A 22023-nucleotide genomic window follows, 5' to 3' on the forward strand; every position below is an offset into this window, starting at 1 on the left:
ACTCGGGATGTCTCTGTAGTACGCAGTGATGCGGATCGCTGGGTGTGTGATTCGCACGCGTGTGTCTTGATGCTCACACACACGTGGATTGGCTGTTAACGAATCATGATGTCAACAAATTATGACGTCACATGGTGGGGTGTCAACAAGCCGGGTGGCAGCTGGGAATTGGAATGGAATGGAATGACCGAGCGCCAAACTTTAGGTCGTCTGCTTTACTAAAGAGCGATGCTGCAGGCTTGGTTGCGTGTTGGAGAATGGCAAAGTGCTTCGCGAACCAGTTTTCAGGAAATTACGTCATGGGCACTTATACATGAGTTGCTGGCGTTTAATTTGGCGAAGTGTTTGCCCGCAATACTTACTCTTGGCATGAAAGTAAAACAACAAGGTGTTTTTGATATTCTCATTCTTTAGGAAGGTAGTTCAGAAATGAAAAAAATATTATTATTTCGATATTCGCTTACATCTTCTTTACAAAGACGTAGAGACATCTGGCTGAATTTCGTGTACATTTACTGTACATTAACTTTTTAGAACAACAATAACGTTAATTGAATTTCATCTGATGCAATAAAAAATATAATTGTAAGACTAATTTATGAATGAAAACATCACGTGGAATACGTTTGGTTTATTCAAGATCACTTCACCCAAAGCAACTCATTTGTGAAAAGGTTTTAAACAACAAACTTTAATACTAACATAGTTATTTTAATTGCATCGGAGCAAATTAAGTTAGTTCATAGGTGATTTATTTGTTTATTTATTTATTTCTTATTTACCCTGGGAAAAACCTCTCAGTCAAACACTGTTTTTCAGAGGTGCCCAGCATCTACAAACAACATTTGTCCAGGATAGTCAAAAAGATGCGAACTATCTTTCTCGAAACTTGATGCACATTGTGGAAACCTCAGTCTATGTGCTGTTGTGAGTAAAGGGTTGTCATCAGTTGATATTTTCACCCCTTTTCAGATCACAGTGGGGACAGAAAACTCAAATCAGCAGTGAAAGAAGTTCTTAATCGCGATGGATACTTATTCAGAATAATGGAAAACTTTGTATGTGTTGCTGAATACGACCACACGATAAAACATTCTCATAGATATTATAATATTTCGAAAGAAATTAATGCACTTCAATCATAATTTGTTTGTCAGTTAAATTATTAGCCACTTCCGCGTGTGAGAATTATACTAGCTTTACTCTATACAAGAAAATATAAATAACAAGATTCTCTCAGAAAAGGCAACACTTACTATAATCCGATGGGCTTTAAGAAAAGCTTGCAGGATCAGCCGTCTCTTGAAGTGTGAATGGAGGCAAAATTTGTCCAGTGAAAAAAAAGTATACGTTTACAAAGTAATCTTACGCGTTGTAATGCTCAACTCTGAAGTGTTACAATAGTGTACTGTCGAAGTCAGTGTCACTCTGAGTGTACTGGAGGAGTAAAGGGAGGCGGCTGGAACTGGGGGATGTGACGTCATGCGCGTCATGGTCGAGGTCATTGCGCATCAGCAACGGCCTTGGAGAGGGTCTACGCCAACCTTGGAACAGTCAATGTCTCATGGCCAAATTGATCGATACAGCCCCTCGGCAGCCATCGCATCAGGGATCACGCGGCTACACCGAGGGAAACTCCAATATCCGGAGTTGATGGAATTTCGGCATGTGTCTTGGGGTAACATCTGTGTTGCCATGGTGATAACCTAATTGTGGAGAAAATTTAATTAGTTTTAGTCTGGAGCCAAAGTCGGGGAAATTATGTAATAACTTCACTAGTGTGCAATGATTTATTTATAAACTATGGCAGGGTTTGTTTAGCTTGATTTTTTTTTCTTCTTTTGGGCGTCTGGGGGAAATGTGAGATGCTTTTAAATTCACCCTATAGCACATAACCTAGACACAGATGCTTGCACTTCCAATGATTAAAGTAATTCCTTGGGGTACGGCATCCTTACTGGTTGTGTTTCGGTTTTTGGTCCCGACCTCTACCCTAGTTTTTGAGGTTTTTTTTCACTTTTCTTAATGTTGTAAAAAAAAAACTCAATTCAGCTTCCTTAAGGCTGGGAAGCTTTTATTTGTAAAATAAACCGATTAATAACAAAAAATAAGAATAAAGATAAAATAATTATTCAAAATAGTTTTCGTCTCGGTCCTAGCAGAGTCTTTTTCTGTTAGCTCTTAGAAAAAGACCCATTATACTTCTATCTTGAAATTATGCGTAACAATATTACGTCAATATTTTAAGAGCTAAATTCTGAAAACCAGTAGGACTTAACCATTTCTGAGACAACTGTTCACCATTTCTCTTTTTTCTAATTTATATTGACAATTCCAATTCTGCAAAACACCTGTCCGAAGATTATTAAAAAATAGCCTTTCCGTGTTCGGGCTGTATAAGAGCTCGACAACAAAGAGTTGAGAATTAGTCATCAATTGATAATTCTTTTTTTCAGAAATTCCAAATGTCAGATGCCAGTTATTATCAGAAATTAAAGGATTATATTGATATAACATGCAGTACTTTATAAATCCATATTGTTAAATGTTGGATTTCCGTCAATGCTCAAAGCCCTTAGCATTGTGTGACCATCTTAAAGTCCTGGCAATTAAAAACAATGTAGCAAAATCGAGTCTAGGTGAAAGCAAAATAGTCTGAGCCCCCATTTTGGTACATCGAGAGTCAGCATTCTACCTTGAGTGAAAAGTAGTGTATACAGGGTACTTGACAAATGGGAACAACAGGCTGATGTGTTTACTATGTAGTTGTGGACTTGTATACGGAGCAGAACATGAAAAGAGTCAAAACGACCTCAAAAAATAAAAGCTTTGTTGACGAAATAATTTATTTAATTGACCAATTTCGAAGAGCTACTTATAAGCAGAAAATCGTGGTATACACATTTGTTTGCTACGCAAAAATGAGCAGGATACCAGTCACGAAATGTAAATTTTGACACGGAAGTTTTGGTTTCAGCTACACTTAGAGCTTTGATGAACTCAGACCAGGGCCCAGTTTTATAGAGCTGCTAAGCACAACAATTTGCTAAGCATGAAATTTCTTCCTTGATAAAAACAGGATAACCAGCCAAATTTCCACGTGATTTTCAGGATAAGCAAACAACAGCTGAATACCAGTAACAAGCAATATGCAACAAATGGAAATTTAGCCGATAATCCTGTTTGTATGAAGGAAGACATTTCATGCTAAGCAAATTTTGGTGCTTAGCAGCTCTATGAAATTAGGCCCAGGTTATTGTAGGCCAAACAATAATCGGCATTTCGAAATTGAATTGTAATAAAACCTATATACTTGCTCACCCTGCAGTTATGTTTGCACAGGAAATACACGAGCCGATCCCCCTACAACTTCACCTGAAGTCATGTACTCATCAAAACAGCTTACATATTTATTTTGTAAAAACTATAAAGCATTGAATAGTTTTTCAACGAAATAGATTTGTCAGATGTCTGGAGGTTGTAATGTGACGTAAATACACGAACTGAATCGGTTTGCGATGTCTGCGAATAAAGCCCCTTTCACACGAGAGCAATTTAGCAAGGTAGTATGTATATATATACACAAATAATATCCTCGTGTGAAAGGACATTAATTTTTGGAGAGTCCAGGGTCCGTTGTAAAAGTCTTACCCAACAGTGTAACATTTTAAGTGAATTTTACATAAATTTAAATTTATATGAATTTGTTTACGGAGTCCGAGGGACAAGAATTAAAAATGCTATTTCTGAAAATGTGCTATTTAGTTGTTAGAGGCAGCCGACAAACTTCTTAAAAGACACTTTTGTGTTGAAATTTGTATGGTTTTTATCTAAAATATAAATACCAATAAAAAGATAGGTATTGAAACGATTTGCACTTTTGGTCGTTCAGGTCAAACTACGTCACAGGTTATTATGGCAAAACGTGCGGGTGAAAAGGCTAACGATGTTTCCCTAATATTTCAGTTTTTAAATTCCGGGATTTTTTTCTGTTTTTTTTTTTTTTTTTCAAGGTGAACCAAGCAATCTCCCCAAGCTGCAGTTACATTAAAGGTCATAAAATAATTAGCAATGCTAGGTGATTTTTTTTTCGGCTCAGCAAAATAGCAGGGAATAAGTCACAAGCGATTTACTAATGTGGCAATAGTTTAAAGAAACATTACAGAATTAGTTTTGTTAACAGCACTCTAGTAATCCACCATATTAACATATACTGAAAAAACTATAGACGTTTGAAAATAGTGAAAGACCGATTACACATTTTTATTAAACTGAAATTGAATAAAAGGCTCACTGGGCGATAAACTCCAACCGGGAATTTAGTTTTATCAAATTATGACATTTCAGACATAAATATTTCAAGGGAGATTTTCTACAATCATCATCATTAGACAGTGTAAGTTTTGTGTAAGTATGTGATCTTGGACGAGTTTATTCTTAGCAATTCTGTAATGTTCCTTTAACATTTCAATTTTACATTTCGCCAAGTCATCTTACTTTTTGTCAGAAGCAATTGTGAGGTAGACAATTTTGTAAGATGATCAAACAGAATTTGTTACTCATGATCAGCTCGTGGGGATCAAATCGTATGATCTGTGAAAACCTAAAGCTCTTTTCACACGAGAATTTTAGCTGGGGTCCCTTGCATAATTTGAGCATGGTTGTGATTTTTTTTATAAATTTGGACCGTCAATGGTCCCCGGTGAAATCTTCTGAAATGTGCCGTCCTGTGTGGACAGTTACACGAGGGTGCATTTTTGTAAAATTTCATAACTGTGCTTCAATTAAGCACGGGACCAAAGCTAATTTGCTATCATCTGTAAAGGCCTTAAAGGACAGGCATTTTATGTTTGGTAACTTTTGACAGGTTTGTTAATACTTGTGCACACCAAGTGAGAATACCAGTCCTTGACAATTACCAAATGTGTCCAGCGCCTTAAAAGGCAGTGGACACTATTGGTAATTACTCAAAATAATTATCATCATAAAACCTTTCTTGATTAAAAGTAATGGGGAGAGGTTGATAGAATAAAACATTGTGAGAAACAGCTCTCTCTGAAGTGATGTAGTTTTCGAGAAAGAAGTAATTTTCCACGAATTTGATTTCGAGACCTCAAGTTTAGAATTTGAGGTCTCGAAATCAAGCATCAGAAAGCACACAACTTCGCGTGACAAGGGTGTTTTGTCTTTCATTATTATCTCGCAACTTCGATGACCGATTGAGCTCAAATTTTCACAGGTTAGTTATTTTATGCATATGTTGAGATACACCAACTGTGAAGGCTAGTCTTTGACAATTACTAATAGTGTCCACTGCCTTTAAAGGACAGGTATTTTATGTTTGGTAAATTTTCACAGGTGTGTTACTTGTGCACACCAAGTGAGAACACCAGTCTTTGACAACTACCAAAGGTGTCCAGCGCCTTTAAACATTCAGCAGAAAGATTTACAAGAATTACAAGTTAGTCAAATCTTGGCACCCATCATTGCAAATTTATGAGGTCACTATCAAAGCTTTCTCGTGTGTAGACCTACGTCCTCTTAAAACATTCCAGGAAAAGTCATATTCATTTGCGGCCCCCCAAAAAAAACTTCCCAAATGAACTCTACCATGATCCCTATATCCGCCACTGTGGTGAGTTTCAAATCCCTCAGCCCTCCCAACCACATTGATTAGTCTCTATTAACTAATGGTGTTTTCCACATAAACAACACGCGATCGTAAACCCACAGCCTAAGAGACGAAAATTGATCAGTTTGGTGTGTGCTCCGTCAATCATTAAAGGCACTATATACACTTTGGTAATTGTCAAAGACCAGTGTTCTCACTTGGTGTATCCCAAAACAACATGCAGAAAACAACAAACCTGTGAACATATGGGCTCAATTGGTCATCGAAGTTGCAAGAGAATAATGAAAGAAAAAAAATGCTTTGTTGCATTACATTACTGTATGTGCTCTCAGATGCATAATAAAAGGCTTCATGACTGAAGTCTTTTAATATTTGAGTGTGAAATTACCTCTTTTTCAAAAACTACGTTACTTCAGAGGGAGCCGTTTCTCACAATGTTTTATGAGTTTCCGATAGTGTCCAGTGCCTTTAAAATAATGTTAAAATACCAAAATTATTATTAATACTTCCGTCGAACGTAGACGTCTCGACTTGTATCGATATTGTGGCTCGTTGAATTCCGTGCAATGTCAACATTTAATTATCCAAGACGTCCTCTCAGACGATATCAGCTCCTTTTGATTTAATTAATATTTCCACTTCTAATAAAGGGGGTTGTGGTTGGAGAGTGACCCAGATAGTGACCTCCAGCTGACCCTTAGTTGACCTCTGGTAATTTGTTGGATTAGGACTGATTAGGGTATACGATTATGCTTGTATTTATGAATTTATTTACTTACTGCAAGTTGGAAAACCCGCAACAGTGCATTGTGACCCCAGTTGCCGTCCGTGTGATGTTCTACACGGGGGATCGGAGAGGGGGGGGGGGGGGTGGTTGACGCGGGTAAAATCTTCAGCTTTAATTTGTCGGGTCATGTTCGGTCAACATTTTCCGCTTGCCTAAACCTTTTTAATTTCTTCCTTTTTTAGCGTGTATGTGGTTTTTCCAAAATAATCAAAATCTTACCAGACAGAAAGTATGTATTTAATTGTTTTTAATTTAAGTGAAGCTTCACTCGTCAGGGTCAGTCATCGGGATGTAGGTTCGAGTCCCAGCTTAGACCGTTGTGTCAGTCGTGACGACATAATTAGTATTACAGGCACTGTATACTATTGGTAAGTTACTCCAAATAATTGTTAGCATAAACACTTACTTGGTAATGAGCATTGAAGAGCTGTTGATAGTTTCAAACATTGTGAGAAACGGCTCCCTCTGAAGTTACGTAGTTTTCGAGAAAGAGGTAATTTCTCACCCAAATAAAAACAGTGGAGAAGTTTTGAGTGTAGTTTTTGATAAAATGGTAATTTCTCACTTAATTATTAAAAGACTTTGGGCCCTATAGCCTTTTTAACATCTGAAAACACACAAATTTGGTGCAACAGGGGTAGTTTGTTTTTCCTTGCAACTTCAATGACCAATTGAATCCGAAGACTTTCCCAGTTTTGGATTTATTTATGCATATGCTGGGATACACCAAATGAGAATACTGCTATTTGACAAGGAAGACAAAAAGGGAGATGGAGAGATGATAACCATGGCAACACTGGACAAGATAAGTGACAGAAGAGAAAGGACATTGATGGAGGAGGGCTTCATCCGAGAAGGGATGAGACACAGCCTGAAAAGGAAGATGAAATGTCGAGGATGATAGGGAAGGGATGGTGCATGATGATGTATAAAGACATTATCACTTTTACAAACGTCTTTAATGTATTTATTTAATTGTATTTAGTTTCAACCTCAATCCAAAAAGCAATCAGCGTAACCTAATATCCGCTGGCATTTCAGTTAAAAACCACAGGAAATCGACTAATCAGTAAACGTCCCCGAAACAAGTCGCACCCCTGTCCCTCTAGTCCGTAGCTTCCCTTTCAGAAATCCCCGCCCAACTTAGAAACTATTTCTCGGTGTTGTATTAGTCAGTGACCCTATTTGGGACGCCCCAAAAAAAATTTACACAAGACGAATTCCACCTTCAGCAAGGCTGAAAAGAACAGTCTGGTGCTATAATGCTCAACACGGAGGCGAACATTGCGTGTCACAAGGATCCAGTCGTCGACTTTACCCGAATCATCCTAACTTAGGATTAATCTTAGGACTTAGAACGAGTTTAATTCCATATCCATAGATGTTGGGACGCATTGAATTAAGTTAGGACGAGTTATCGTCCTAAAACTCGAGATCGTGTTTCGTGAAATCGGCTGCATGGTCCAATTTCACAGAGCTGTTTAGCAGAAAAATATTGCTGAGCAAATATTTTTGCTAAGCGAATAATGAGTGTGTCACCAGTCATAATTTTTTTTAACTTAATGTAATTTTGGCTGGGAACCTTGTTTTTGTTAAGCGTTGTCTGTGCTTTGCACGTTATGTGCTCAAAAGCCTACATGAAATATTGCCATTCGTGTAATTTTGGCTGGAAACCAGTTTCTGTTAAGCGATACTTTTCCATGCTTAGCAAGTCAGTGCTTACTTAGAGGCTTTGTGAAATTGTACCATGATAGTCAGCAGAGTGACCAGTGGTCAGATCATGATGAGTTCAAGGACAGTACTTCTCGCCACCCACGTCCAACTCAACCTTGCCGAAAATCCTGGTGTCCCTCAAAGTTGGAATTCGGTTATTTATTAACTTTGTAATAACCTTACCGGTACTCGGACATTGTTGGTGCTCCTAATTTATCGTCTTGTGTGTGTTGGTTTTTTAAAGCCCAGTATAAATTGTTTCCGGTATTTCACTCAGTTGGTTGAACCACAAGTGCGATGTCTCATATTGTAACTATCATAGGGAATTGTGAAAGGTTACTAGTCAGCAAAATTTAGAACTAATTGAGTTGACAAGTGCCTTTAAGGCACCGGGCACGTTTGATAATAATTATTGTCAAAGACCAGTATTCACACTCGGCGTATCCCAACATAACATGCAAAATAACAACAAACCTGTGGAAAGTTTTGGGTCATCGAAGTAGCAAGAGAACAATGAAAGCAAACAAAAATAGTTGCACACTGTGCTTTCAGATTCCTAATAAAAGGCTTCCCAATCAGGCCTGAGGTTTTGAGTGGGAAGTTACCTCTTTTTTTTTTTTTAAATCTTCAGAGGGAGCTGTTTCTCACAATGTGTTATACTATAAACAAATCTCAATTGCTCCCTACCAAGAAAGTTGTATATCCCAACAGTTATTTTGAATATACAATATGTGTCCATCGCTTTAAATCCTAATTCTAAACAAACACGTTGTTTTAATGATTCGCCCCATCGACCCCGCCTTACTCCGTTGCATACAAAGCGTCATCTTTAATAATAGCTCAACCTCGATCTTCTTCAAAGGTCACTGTTATGGTTTCCACGAATAATGTTATCTTTTTTGGGTTCATCCGGAGCGAGAGGAACAACAGCGAGGGTATGTGGGTAGAATGGACTTAATTGCAATTCCAGGCAACCATAACCCTCATGATATTAGTCATTGAATATTAAAGTCAATGTATAAAGAACTTAAGGCAGTGGACACTATTGGTAATTACTCAAAATAATTATTAGCATAAAATTTTACTTGGTAACGAGTAATTGTGAGAGGTTGATAGTATACAACATTGTGAGAAACTGCTCCCTCTGAAGTGAATGGTCTTTGACAATAACCATTAGTGTCCAGTGTCTCTAAAATAGTAAAAGATCTATTTTGAGGGGGTGTTGGCTCTGAAGAAAGCCGGTGAGGTCTACGTGAGGTATCGAACAGTACACTCTGCTCGTCTTCAGGGGAATAAAGAATAAAGAATTGAATAATTATAGATCGGTGATCTGCCGATAATTGTAGATACTCTGTTTGCATTTCTGCCAGGCCTTTGTATTGGGTTTTCATCGTGCTTTCGCAGTGTGTTTTCTAAGTGAAATGTTTTAAAGACCTGCTTGAACGAAAATGTCATGTCGTGAACTTTGCTGAATTCCATTTAAAATGTTTTCAATGAATAAGGAAATCGAGTCATATGATTATAAATAGATTTTGATTGTGTAAAAAAACAATCATTTTGAATACCCTTATCCAGTGCTTTTCTGAGAGATTTTCGAAAAGCCCCGTTACGTAATCACTCTTAAAACATCATAGTTGGGAGCTCCAATTTGTAAAGCCGCTTTGTTGCAGCGTGGAGGTATAACAAAGCAAACTCCCACAAATGACGTCAGCGGCATTGTCCTTTGGCGCGCGCTCTCAACGGCAGAAGTGTTTTTAGTTTTTCAAAACCTTTAGGTTGGGGCCTGATTTTTTAATCGATAATTACGAAAAACTCAGAAGTGTAAACATATCAAAATTACATTAAAATGGTCAACAAGTGCATTATAAACAAGTCTAAATACCATTTCCGTTAAAAACCTTCCGCTCAGGTAGATGTTTAAACAATAATATTGTAATGTTTTTACGATTGTGTATTATGTGACAATTCAGCGATGACATTTTTGTATTATATAAAAAAAATATAAACCATATATTAGTACTCATGCAAACCCAATGATATACTTCCCCTTTAAGCTGAAAATGAAGTCAAATGTTTGGTCTGTAAAAATTAGTCGGTGTGACTGCCGAGTGACACCCTTGAGTACACACAATTTCCAAAAATACATCATTCTGTCGCCACAATTTTGTGTCATGTACCCTGTAGTGCAATAGCAGTAATTAATGCAGTATTTAAGGGCAGTGGACACTATTGGTAATTACTCAAAATAATTATTAACGTAAAACCTTTCTTAGTAATGAGTAATGGGGAGAGGTTGATGGTATAAAACATTGTGAGAAACGGCTTCCTCTGAAGTGACATGGTTTTCGAGAAAGAAGTATTTTTTAACGAATTTGATTTCGAGACCTCAAGTTTAGAATTTGAGGTCTCGAAATCAACCATCTAAAAGCACACAACTTCGTGTGACAAGGGTGTTTTTTCTTTCATTATTATCTCGCAAGTTTGATTACCGATTGAGCTCAAATTTTCACAGGTTAGTTATTTTATGCATATGTTGAGATACACCAACTGTAAAGGCTAGACTTTGACAATTACCAATAGTGTCCACTGCCTTAAATAGGAACCATATTTCCCCTCCCATCTCGCACTGGATGCCTTAAAGGGCAAGTATCCATATTGGAACCGTTTGATTGTTTCGATCCTATGTTAATAAAGATATAATCACAATCAACTTCGCGTTTTTGGAGAATAACGCCGAAAATCCGGATTCGATCGAGACTTCTTCTTTCGCGGCTACTGCTGCAATTCAAACTCGCGAGAACGGTATAATCACACGAGAGCCGTTAACGTGACAAACATCGACTTGTCAACCAGGCTAACCTTATGTACATTCGTTACATTGTGTGATTTACTTGCACACGTTGAAGCATAGGAAGAAAGGAGCAATGCATGAGACACACCAAGTAATTTTAAAACACACGAGACTTGAGCAGTCTAAACGGAAGAATTTAATACCAGACTGTCAAAAATAGGATAATATTGTCTGAATTTCGCTCTCAAGATCTCGACAAAAAGGTGACAACAAGCAGGTTCCCCAGGGGTCAATGATTTGTCCGAAGTTTGAATACACCTGAGTGGAAATGTGTACGTGAGCGGACTCACATCTACAAGGCTTATGTAATTAACAACAGGGATGTGTTTTTGACGTGAGCCGTGATTGAATGATAGTGGATGGCCTTGGGTAAAACGTAATGTTTGTATACACTGGCCGTCATAATCCACATCTCGCCAACACTGTTGAAATTTATGAATGAAACGTGAGCTCGTAACGGTGTCCTTGCAATTACAATTGAAAATCCGGTTTGTGATGTTGTGGATAACTTTCGAGAGAAGAAGGATCCATGCCCTCCCCCCATACCTAATGGGCCTCTAACACTAATTAGTTATCGAGATATCCTTAATTTTATGCGTCAGTGTTCACACAAGGAGCTTTCAAGGGCTCACCCATGAGAGACACAACCGTATCCGGATTCTACTCGTGGTCAAAATGAAGACCAATCCAAAAATTGTACTTGATGAATGTGTTTATTTTGGGTACCAGGGCTATTGCATAAGGCCGAAGGTCGTGATAGATATTATTAGGGTGTCACTGTCAAGTTGTTCGAGGGCTTAAGGTTCGGCTTGGTGGTGGGGGGAGGGGGGGGGGTTCTTGCCTAGTTTCCGGCACATTCATCCCAGCCTCTCCGGAAAACATCATCAATTTAACAAACTAACCAAAACATATTTTACGAGTTTATTTTGTGAACATTGTTTATAAATCTATCACTGTGACAACAGTGATCCTTCATGATCCGTGCCCCCCCCCCCAATCTTGCTCTGTCTCTCTCCCTCGGTGAACAAATTGCTTCCTCAAGGAATCTGAGTGTATAATGCTTAACCGAAATGATATAACTTGCAACAACACAAACCTGAAGGTCCCTTAGTACAGTCTTATATCATCCCCTCTTTAAAAAACACATTCAATTCCGCCCCTTGTAGTTGTAATCATCTTAAAAAATCGTAAACAAGTTGTGTATTAAGACATTCCAGATTTCATCCCTGAACAAAAGTTGTTTGCGACCGATTACATAAACAACTTCCGGTCTACCATTGTCAAAACATCGTTTCACCTTGGCGGTAAATCGCTTTTTACCCAAACAAAACACTGCGTACGTGCCGGGGAGAGCAAGGGTGCATTGTTGTGTTTGGACGGCACCTAACTGCTCCTATGAGGTGCGATTAGAGGGGTTTGTCCCGTAAACTTTCTTTGTGTATAGTGGGGTACACTATAGGTTTAGCACCAACAAAAGCGAGGTCGGCCGAGTCACGTCGCCAGATTTATACACGATTTTGAAGAGTACAGCCCAAAAATGAACCTGGGGTGATGGTAGTTTACCTGTAAACACGGTAAGTGTCATGTCCAAAAAGAGGGGGTTTTTTTTCAATTTCTATTCGTGTCTTTTACATAATGGTCATCCACTGTAATATGTTAGTATTTTACTCCAGACAATAATTGTTAGCACAATTACTTGGTAACGAGCAACGGAGAGTTGATGATAATAAGGTAAAACATCGTGAGAACGGCTCCCTCTGAAGAAACGTAGTTTTTTAGAAAGGGGTAATTTCTCACCAAAATATTTGTTCTATTAGGCCCGAAGCCTTTCATTAGGCATCTAAAAGCCCATATTATAGTATGCAACAAGTGAATTTTGTCTTGTATTCTTTTACTCTCTGATCGCTTGCAACTTCGATGAGCAATGTTTATTAAAAAATTTCACGACCTATGTTCTAAGCTGGGATACACCAAGTGATCAGAGAACACTGGTCTTTTACCGAAGATGTCCAGTGCCTTGAAGTCAAAAACTTGTACATGTATTTGCTAGCTTCTTTGCTAACTGACTCATTTATTTTGAAATATATTAAGGGCAATACCATTGGTCACCATTATTGATAGTTTCTGGACCAAACAACAGAGGTTTTTTGAAAGTGGTATTTTCTCACTCAAAATGATAATATTAAAAGATTTCAAGCCTATTCTCACGCCTTGGTGTCCCAACATAATGCACAAAATATGGGTATTCTCTGTCAATTTCGGCAAATTTCACCACCAACCTATTTTAATTCGCGCGAAATTGAATGCTACTGAAAGGGTCATTCGATTTCGTTTTATGATTAGTCAAAATGTAATGTTGCGTCATTCAATTTAACAAAATAACCATTCAATTAGCAATTCATTAAAGCAGCATTCAAATTCGCAGACGCTTCTTAAGGCACGGAAAAGAATGACGATACGCCAATTGAACAGAGTTCTAAAGGAATTTGACTCGACTCAAAACGAAAGGCAAAACAACTTTAATTCGATCGCATGAAAACGAAAATTGTCTGCTCATTTGTCGAATTTGACCAAGAAAACCTATAACAAATCTGTGAAATGATTTGGACTCTTGGCCATCGAAGTTGCAAGGCTGAAAAAAAAATGGCCTTGTTGCACAATATTGTGACAATATTGTTAAGATGCCAAACCCCTTTCTCAAAAACTATACGTTCTTCAGAGGGAGCCATTTATCACAAAGAATCCCATCATTAGATCTCCATTCATTCATTCATTCAAACTGATATTTATGTCCATACTTCATGAAAATAGAGTACAAACAATATTTTTAAGGAATAACCAATAAACAAAGCTATTTAATGAGGGTTAGAAAAAAAGGTAAATAGAGTATGGGGGCATCATCTGGAAGCCGAGACTTATAGGGATGCCTGGGGACAGACAATAAACGGGGACAAGAACGAACGGACTGACATTATTTTGCTCTATACCAAGTACGTTTTTATGCTTTGTTGGGTCTCCAAGACGTGTCCAGTGCCTAAAAGGAGTCCTCTTGTTTTCGTATTTTTGTTTAGTCCTTGGTACCCATATTAAAAGTACCTGGAAAAGGAGCACATCCCCATTGCTTTACATTAAAAAGTCACATGTGAGCCAATGTTTAATTACAATTTAATTATTCAGTATGAACCAAACGGGCCCACGCATTTGAAAGTTCAATTTCATTAACCAAGGGTCTGTGTTTAAGATGTACAGCCATTATGGATCCATCCTTCCATGTTACATGTCTCAATTTAACAACAATTGACATTGGTTTAATATCTTTTTGCCAATGCGTGGGTAGAAGTAATTGGACGAGAGGATGCACTCTATTTATGAAAATGTTTCCACTCGTCTGTGGAGTTTAAACCGACAGCCTAAAGTTTACTGTACTATAATTATTTTCATTTAGAACTGGACCATGTTTTATGATGTTGAACACCTACATGGACTTTTAGTAGAATTTCCTCTTATCCACAACCCGAGGTTCCATAATCTGAATGAATGGATTGTAATCGGCTTCTATATTTGTAGCTTTTTTGGTAAATCGTTGGTAAAACTTAAAATAAGGCCATAGCCGAAGCCGATGTCGTTTATTTGAAAAACAGGAAAGAAAAAATGACTTTCACATGAATGGTTGAGAAATTTGTTGAATTGCTTTTTTTCTTTTTCTTTTTTCTTTTCTGAAATGAAATTTGGCCCTGGTAAATGCTTGAATAGCGCCCTCTTGTGAGATCAAAAAGGGGCGTGAGTGTTTTGAGGACGACATCCAAGATGGCAGCCTCCATAAGTGTTGCAAAAGTTGAAGTAAAGGACATCCGGTTTCCAACATCTTTAGAGCAACATGGGTCTGATGCAATGGTGAGAGGATAATTTTTGGATTCCTAATTTTTCGAATGGCGCCACCACTTTTTCACTCATTTTTTACAACAGGGATATCTCATCGAGGTAAATTAGATAGGACTATAATGATTTCATATCGAATGAAAAATAAAGTGGTGGCGCCATACGGAAACTTTCCAAGTGACTTGTTTGTATTGTTTTAGCCCCACTTGTGTGGCCAAGGCTAGCTGAATCAGAGCCTTGGCGACACAAGTGGGGCTACTTGTATTGTAACTTTTAGCTCATGTGTTTAGTTTTATAAGTTATTCATAAATCGAGATATTTATAACTGTATACGGACGTACTCCTATTTCGGTTTCGTCCGGCTATCGTCTCCCGTAACTTGGAGACGATAGCCGAATGAAACCGAAATCGTAAAATAGGACTACGTCTAGCATGACTAGGAGTAGTTTATATCTATATATTAAAAATATTAAAAATATAGTCTTTTTAAACGTAAATGGTTCCAAACCCCAAAAGGGTATACGTTCGCTTTGTACTTTTTGTAGAGAGTAGTTTATTTTAGTTAAAATAAAAAGTTGTGTATGTAATATTTTGATTACAATTCAGCACACAGATCCAGATTATTCTTGTGCATACATCATCATCACAACAAATGCTGAAGATGGTATCTGTGGTCATGGTCTGACCTTCACCATCGGACGAGGCACTGAGATTGGTAAAATAAATATAGGGCCTAACAGTATTTTAGCAATACATTACCAGTGCCACAGGGCTCAAATTTTGCACTGGACCAGCGGCCCGAGGCTAGTGATTTCAGTGTCGGGCCAGTAAACTAAAGACAGGACAAGTCCGGCGGTCTTTGTTGTTTTCTCAATTGTCGACTTTCTGTAAGATAAGAACACCTCTGATCAGCAGAGTGTGAGTTTGAGTCCCGGTCGTGGCACTTGTGTCCTTGGCAAAATCATTTATGCATTGTCCTTCGGATGTGCGTAAAGCCATAGGTCCCTTGTGTTGTGTAATGCATATTACAAGAATCCATTGCTAAAATATCGGTAAGAGAAGGGTTTCGCCCCGCTGTCTGATCAGCAGCATATTAACCACAGCACCTTGTTTCCATTAACATGCTGCTATCAATAGGTCTCATACTTCAAGACATAGCTCCAAAAACCTTGCAGGAAAAAATACTGAGTGCTTTCGCCCATCGGGTGTGATAAAAGAACTCAATATTATTGATATTTTTGCTATTCATTTTTTACAATAATTCAATGTATGTGATTTTCAGTCATTTTCTTCTTCATTTGTGCAGTTGTTGCAGCAGTCAAGGCATTGGCGCAGTTTGTTGTTGAAAAGAAACTCTCCGATATCTTTGATAACTTTGCCGACTTCTACCGTCAACTGACGAGCGAACCACAGCTGAGATGGGTAAGTAAATGTGTGACTCATTCAACTCTTTTGTATGTTTTATAACAAGCCAGGCCTGGATTTTCATTTCTGAAAGCTGTTTTATCTTGCAAAACTTATTGGGTAAACATTCTAGATTGGGAGATTTCATTCAGGAATGGTCTAAGTAAATGTGACATTCATCTTGCGACAGCTTTTGTTTTAAATATTCCAAATTGGGTTTATATTCCAGATTGGTCCAGAGAAGGGCGTCATACAACTAGCAACAGCAGCCATCCTCAATGCATTATGGGACTTGTGGGCAAAGCGTGAAGGGAAACCATTATGGAAACTTCTCGCTGACATGGTAAGTTGACCCAATGAGAGACTTTCTGGGACGATAGAGGGCAGCAGACTTACCGGGTAAATCCATTGTTCTCAGAATTATGCGCATGTTCAGAACTACGTAAACAATGGGAATTTACCCGGTATGTCTGCTGCCGCCTAGCGTTGGAAAGTCTCCTATTGGTTTTTCGGGTTGATTAAATAAGTTCTATTCACAATACAGTAGTAACATTTTCTGTAAGTGTGGTTTTTATTTTCTTTCAAACTTCTCTTTTTCAGGAACCTCAACAATTAGTCAACTGCATCGATTTTAGATATATGTAAGTATAACTTCTTCCTTTCATTCTCAGAAGACTTTAAATGGCTATTTCATCTTTTTAGTTGGTTTTGAACGATTTTATTTTAACTTTTCAATTTTTATTTTTCTTAATAAAATCTCAGCACAGATGCCTTGACAAAGAAGGAGGCTCTTGAAATACTTCAGAACAACCAAGCCACAAAGTCAGAAAGAGGTATGCCTGAAAAAATACACGACATTTCTTATAATTGAAGTAAAACAATTAATAGATTTGCTGCAGGAATATTGTTGCATCATGATTTTAATTTTGATTGTTTTATTTTTATTTTATTTTTGATTTTGATTTTAATTTTGATTTTGATTTTGATTTTGATTTTCATCCTAGAGAAGAATTTACTTCAAGATGGCTACCAAGCGTATACCACGTCCACAGCCTGGCTTGGGTACACTGATGAAGTATTACTTCAGGTACGTGTTCGGCCCAGTTTCATAGAGCTGCTTAAGCAGAAAATACTGCTTGAAAAATCCCTGCTTAGCTATAATGAGCAGGATACCAGTAACAAATTGTAAATATGATATGGTATTTCGGCTGGTGACCTTACTCTGGTTAGCTTTGTTTTGCTTAGCTTCTTTTTGTGCTTAAGCAGCTCTATGAAGTTAGGCCCAAGTCCGAATTGGCGGCTACAGCAAGTATCCCACGTCATCACAATTTAAAGTATTAGGTTGCCTTAGCAACACTCTTAGCAACAGTCGAAGCTGTAGCCCTTGCCTCCAACTCGGAAACAGCACGGCTTGACTTTTACAAAGGCCCAAGCCCAGTAGCTTTAATGCCGGGCCAGTAAACTTTTGACTGGACAAGTTCGGCGGTCTGGTGTTTTCAACTTGAATAACCAAGAATTTCATTTCATTTTCATTTATTAATTTCACAGGTAAAAATTCAAGTACAGACAATAGATAACACCTCATTGTGAAACATCTTGAATACAAAGGTTCTAAACAACAGTTTTTATTGCCATTAATTTTAAAAGTGATAACCAAATGTAGACCTTCCCTTTAATACCTTGAACGAGCTTTATGTGAAAAAAAAAATATTTATAAACTGATTGTTTTTCATATTTTCTTGGTTTGTAGCGATGCCGTAAAGCACTGTCGGAGGGCTGGACTAAATTCAAGATGAAAGTGGGAGCAGATCTTCAAGATGATATTCACAGAGCGGAACTTCTTCGTAAGGAAATTGGCTACGATAAGACATTGGTGTGTAACAGTTCCCTTTTAAGTTTGTGTGCTATGATACATTTCTTTTTGTTAGAACAACAGGAAAATTTACTCAAGCATGACGTAAATTTGCAACCATTGGGTTAACGTGCCGGCGCTCTACCAACTGAGCTATCTAGCCCTTTGTTGGCGGTCTCCCTACTTTGTCAATGTCTTTTTTCGGAGGTACCAGTGCCAGCACGTTAATCCCTTTTGCGCTTCTACGCAATAAACTAAACTAAGCTAAAACTAAAGAATAGCGGAATTGTGGTTTATAATTTTTGATATATAAACTAAAGAAAACTTTCACTTCTTTTCAATCTAAAGATGATGGATGCCAATCAGCGATGGGGAGTTGAGGAGACCATCCAGTGGATGTCTCATCTAGCAAGATTCAAACCTCTATGGATTGAGGAGCCAACCTCCCCAGACGACGTCTTAGGTCATGCTACAATCTCGAAGGTTAGTCTGAAAATACTCTCACAACTCAGCCATCATAATTTTGCTACCCTTGCTAGCTTCACTCCAGGGTACTTCTGCCTGATTATCCAGCCTGCATCTTGACACTGTCTTGGAAATCTTGTTCTATCACCTCCATTTTCAAACAACCTCGCTGGCTCCCTATCTCTCAACGAATCATCTTCAAGCTGATGCTCATTGAATCATATATCTCAGAACTACTTCATGCATCTTGAACTCTCTACTACTTATATTAGATCATGTCTTTCTACAACATTATTCAAATTTTATCTCAAAACTTATATTATGTCACAGGTTTTCAAGGACTAATTTAGTTGTGTCTGTTATCTTTAGTTTGTTTTTGTTTTTGCTGCAGCTTGAACACCCAGCAGGGTGGAGACGTGCGCATTACAAGTCTTTATGATTATTATTACTAATATCTTCCAAAAGTGGCGTTTCAACTAATGACAACAACTCTTGATAAGAGTTTCCTCTTTTTTGTCTATTTTTGCACCCCAGGCCATGAAGCCGTTTGGTATCGGAGTAGCTACTGGTGAACATTGTCAGAATCGTGTGATGTTCAAGCAGTTCCTGCAGGCCTCAGCGCTTCAGTACTGCCAGATTGATAGTTGCCGAGTTGGCAGTGTTAATGAGCTTCTGTCAATCATACTAATGGCCAAGAAATTTGATGGTGAGTCCGAGGTATCTTTTCTTTTTCCGACAATGCCTGCTTCAATCCTTTCTACGATACTTGCCAGCAACCCATTACTCAAAAACGCTTAGGCGGAAAATCAAAATTCCTGAGTTAAACTGAAACTGAAAGACAGAAAAACAGTTCCTTGCCTTCCCTTGTCCGTAATTTTAACAGTAGTTGATTATGCTTCTAATTAATGCATTTATTTTATGCTTTAATAAAAGTATATTTCCTTGTGCAATTTTTGTTTGCTTTGTTTTTGTTTTAAACTCTTTAATGTTTCATTGTGATTGAGCTTCCTTGAAACTGTAAAATACCTATAGATGCAAACTTACTTGCAACTCTGCAGATTTGACGAATACTACAAATTGTTTTAAATTACCAGATGGTTAAAAACAAGTTTAAAGTGTCTCATATTATTTTGTACTAATTGAAAACTTTGTTTATTTTGCGCAGTTCCTGTTTGTCCCCACGCTGGGGGCGTGTCTCTGTGCGAGTTAGTTCAACACATCAGTATGTTTGACTATCTGTGTGTGTCAGCAACCAAGGAAAACAGGTGACAACAACAAAACATTATTTTTTTGGAATGTTGTTATAATAAACCTTACGCACATGTCATAGTTTGATAAGGACTGCACTCACCTAGAGGTAAAAAAAACCGAAAAAGGTTGTACAAATGCCAATCCTGTGCACTTCGTGTACAAATATGTACGTTTTCCAATGTTTTTCACCGGTTTACCTCTAAGATTGCGGCGGGAGGATGTCAATGCATAAGGTCCATTCAATTTATTAATGAATGTATGAATATATATGACTTGCTCGATTCCATAGAACTGCTTAGCACAAAAAGTAGCTAAGCACAACAAAATTATGCTTACCAGAATGAGGTTACCAACCTAAGTGTGCATTGGGTGACTGGTGCCCAACTCAATATTTGCTTAGCACAGAAATTGCTCAATAAGTTTTTTTCTGCGTAACAGCCGTATGAAATTGGGCCCAGATGAAACAAAACACTCAGTTTAAAAAAACTTTGTAAAATTATGATGAATTTGATTGTATAATCATTATTTCTGTTTAGAGTGATAGAGTATGTGGACCATCTTCATGAGCATGCCAAGTACCCAGTCATCATGAAGAACACATGCTACATACCACCTAAGGTAAGTGCAGCTAGGCTCAATTTCAAAGAGCATGCTTATAAGACACTGGACACCTTTGGTAAGTGTCAAAGACCAGTATTATCACTTGGTGTATCCCAACATTATGTGATGCGACCAAGCTTATTGAGCCGTTTGTCGGAAGTATCAGTTTGCAGAAACAAGCCAAAATAGGCCAACAGGAGAGGTGAAATTTTTGGAAATAGTTTTTTTAAATCAGAGAGGGGTTAAAATTAGTATTGAAAAAAAAAAACGTGTCGATGTTTTCTCATTGAATTTCTTGGTGTTTCTACTTTCACAACTTTTGAGCCATGTCAAGTCATAACATATGATAACTCAAATTTGCTCAGCATTGTTTCTAACAAAGAACTCTAGTTCCAAAACTTATTCCTTGTACCTTTCCATGGTTATCTATCTACAGGAGCCAGGCTACAACACTGAGCTAAAAGCGGAAACACTGAGGGATTATGAATATCCAAATGGACAAGTATGGCAGGATCTCATCAGAGAGGGCAAGATAAGTCTATAAGGTGACCTTTTTAGGATAATCTTCATGAGAGGATTTCAAGATAATCCTTTAGAAAATCTCAAACCAAAAAATACGTGGTAACCTTAAGCCCATTTCACACGCGAGTTTTTTAACCAATGTGTTTTGCGATTTTTCGCATCCAGGATAAAAAATTAGCAAAACCCACTCGTGTGAAAGGTATCCTAGATATAAAAAAAGCAAAGGACCCTGACTAAAAAATAACCTTGATCGAGACCTACCTCAGAAAATTGCAACTGCGTTATAATCGCACTGATCGACCGTGTGAAATGACTCGACCAAGGAACCTGGTTATGCTGCCGTTTCGGTCAGTATGATCTAATCGTCTTCAAGAGAATTTTAACAGAAGTTAAAATCAAAATGTTTTGAGTCTGATGTTTTGAGTTTGATGACTGGCCTCATGCTACGGTTGATGGCGCTATTTAAGATTGTTGTTACAACTTGAAAATAAAATGTAATTCTTTATGGTGCTGTTTGTAAATTATGAGAAAATGAAATTATATATATTTGTTGATACTCAATTTGTGTAGTAACTTTATGTATTTTTCTGTTGAAAAGATGAATTTTATAATAAAGAGAACAATATTGAAACTTATTTCAGGCAAAAAGGTACTAATCATTTATTGCACACTAGTTTTTAAACAATACATATTGACTCTATGCACTACCATTGGTTCCAAGTGTTTCGCTTAGCAAATAAATGTTGTTAATCATTGACTTCTGCAGCTGCTAAAAGGTAATATACAGGATTGAGTGTAGCTGACACAGTAGTTGCTAACAGCGTTCATGTTTTGTGTGATCAACCATGAAATGAGAAGCCTGTGAAAATAATGGCCTATCCTGATCAGGAAGAAAAAGTAATACACATTGTTCACCATGTAAAAGAAATCCTCAATCAGCTTTCAATTTTTTGTTGACAAATCGATTTTTTTTAACTGACCCTTTCATTGTACTCAGTGCATTTGCCAAGTCATCTTGCTTTTTGTCAGAAGCAATTTTGAGGCAAAACATTTTAATTAAGATGGTC

General features: G+C 37.7%; 1 protein-coding gene across 1 annotated transcript; it reads left to right on the plus strand.

The window, feature by feature from the left end:
* The first annotated feature begins 12412 nt into the window (after positions 1-12412).
* LOC117304492 (mitochondrial enolase superfamily member 1-like) lies at positions 12413-21591 on the plus strand. Its single transcript, XM_033788990.1, has 14 exons — positions 12413-12557; positions 14737-14877; positions 15469-15577; positions 16169-16284; positions 16496-16609; positions 16867-16907; positions 17029-17099; positions 17271-17353; positions 18017-18139; positions 18467-18601; positions 19118-19289; positions 19749-19848; positions 20371-20452; positions 20871-21591. Exons 2-14 carry the CDS (start codon positions 14791-14793, stop codon positions 20976-20978), a joined length of 1341 nt encoding a protein of 446 aa, XP_033644881.1. The 5' UTR covers positions 12413-12557; positions 14737-14790; the 3' UTR covers positions 20979-21591.
* Positions 21592-22023: the final 432 nt, after the last annotated feature.

This window comes from Asterias rubens, chromosome 21 (assembly GCF_902459465.1).
Source record: "Asterias rubens chromosome 21, eAstRub1.3, whole genome shotgun sequence".
In the NCBI taxonomy this organism is placed as follows: Eukaryota; Metazoa; Echinodermata; class Asteroidea; order Forcipulatida; family Asteriidae; genus Asterias; species Asterias rubens.

Coding starts and splice junctions, on each gene's coding strand:
- LOC117304492 (XM_033788990.1), top strand. CDS start 14,791: ATGGCAGCCTCCATAAGTGTTGCAAAAGTTGAAGTAAAGGACATCCGG. Junction 17,100..17,270: donor AGCCACAAAGTCAGAAAGAG/GTATGCCTGAAA, acceptor TTTTCATCCTAG/AGAAGAATTTACTTCAAGAT. Junction 20,453..20,870: donor CATGCTACATACCACCTAAG/GTAAGTGCAGCT, acceptor ATCTATCTACAG/GAGCCAGGCTACAACACTGA.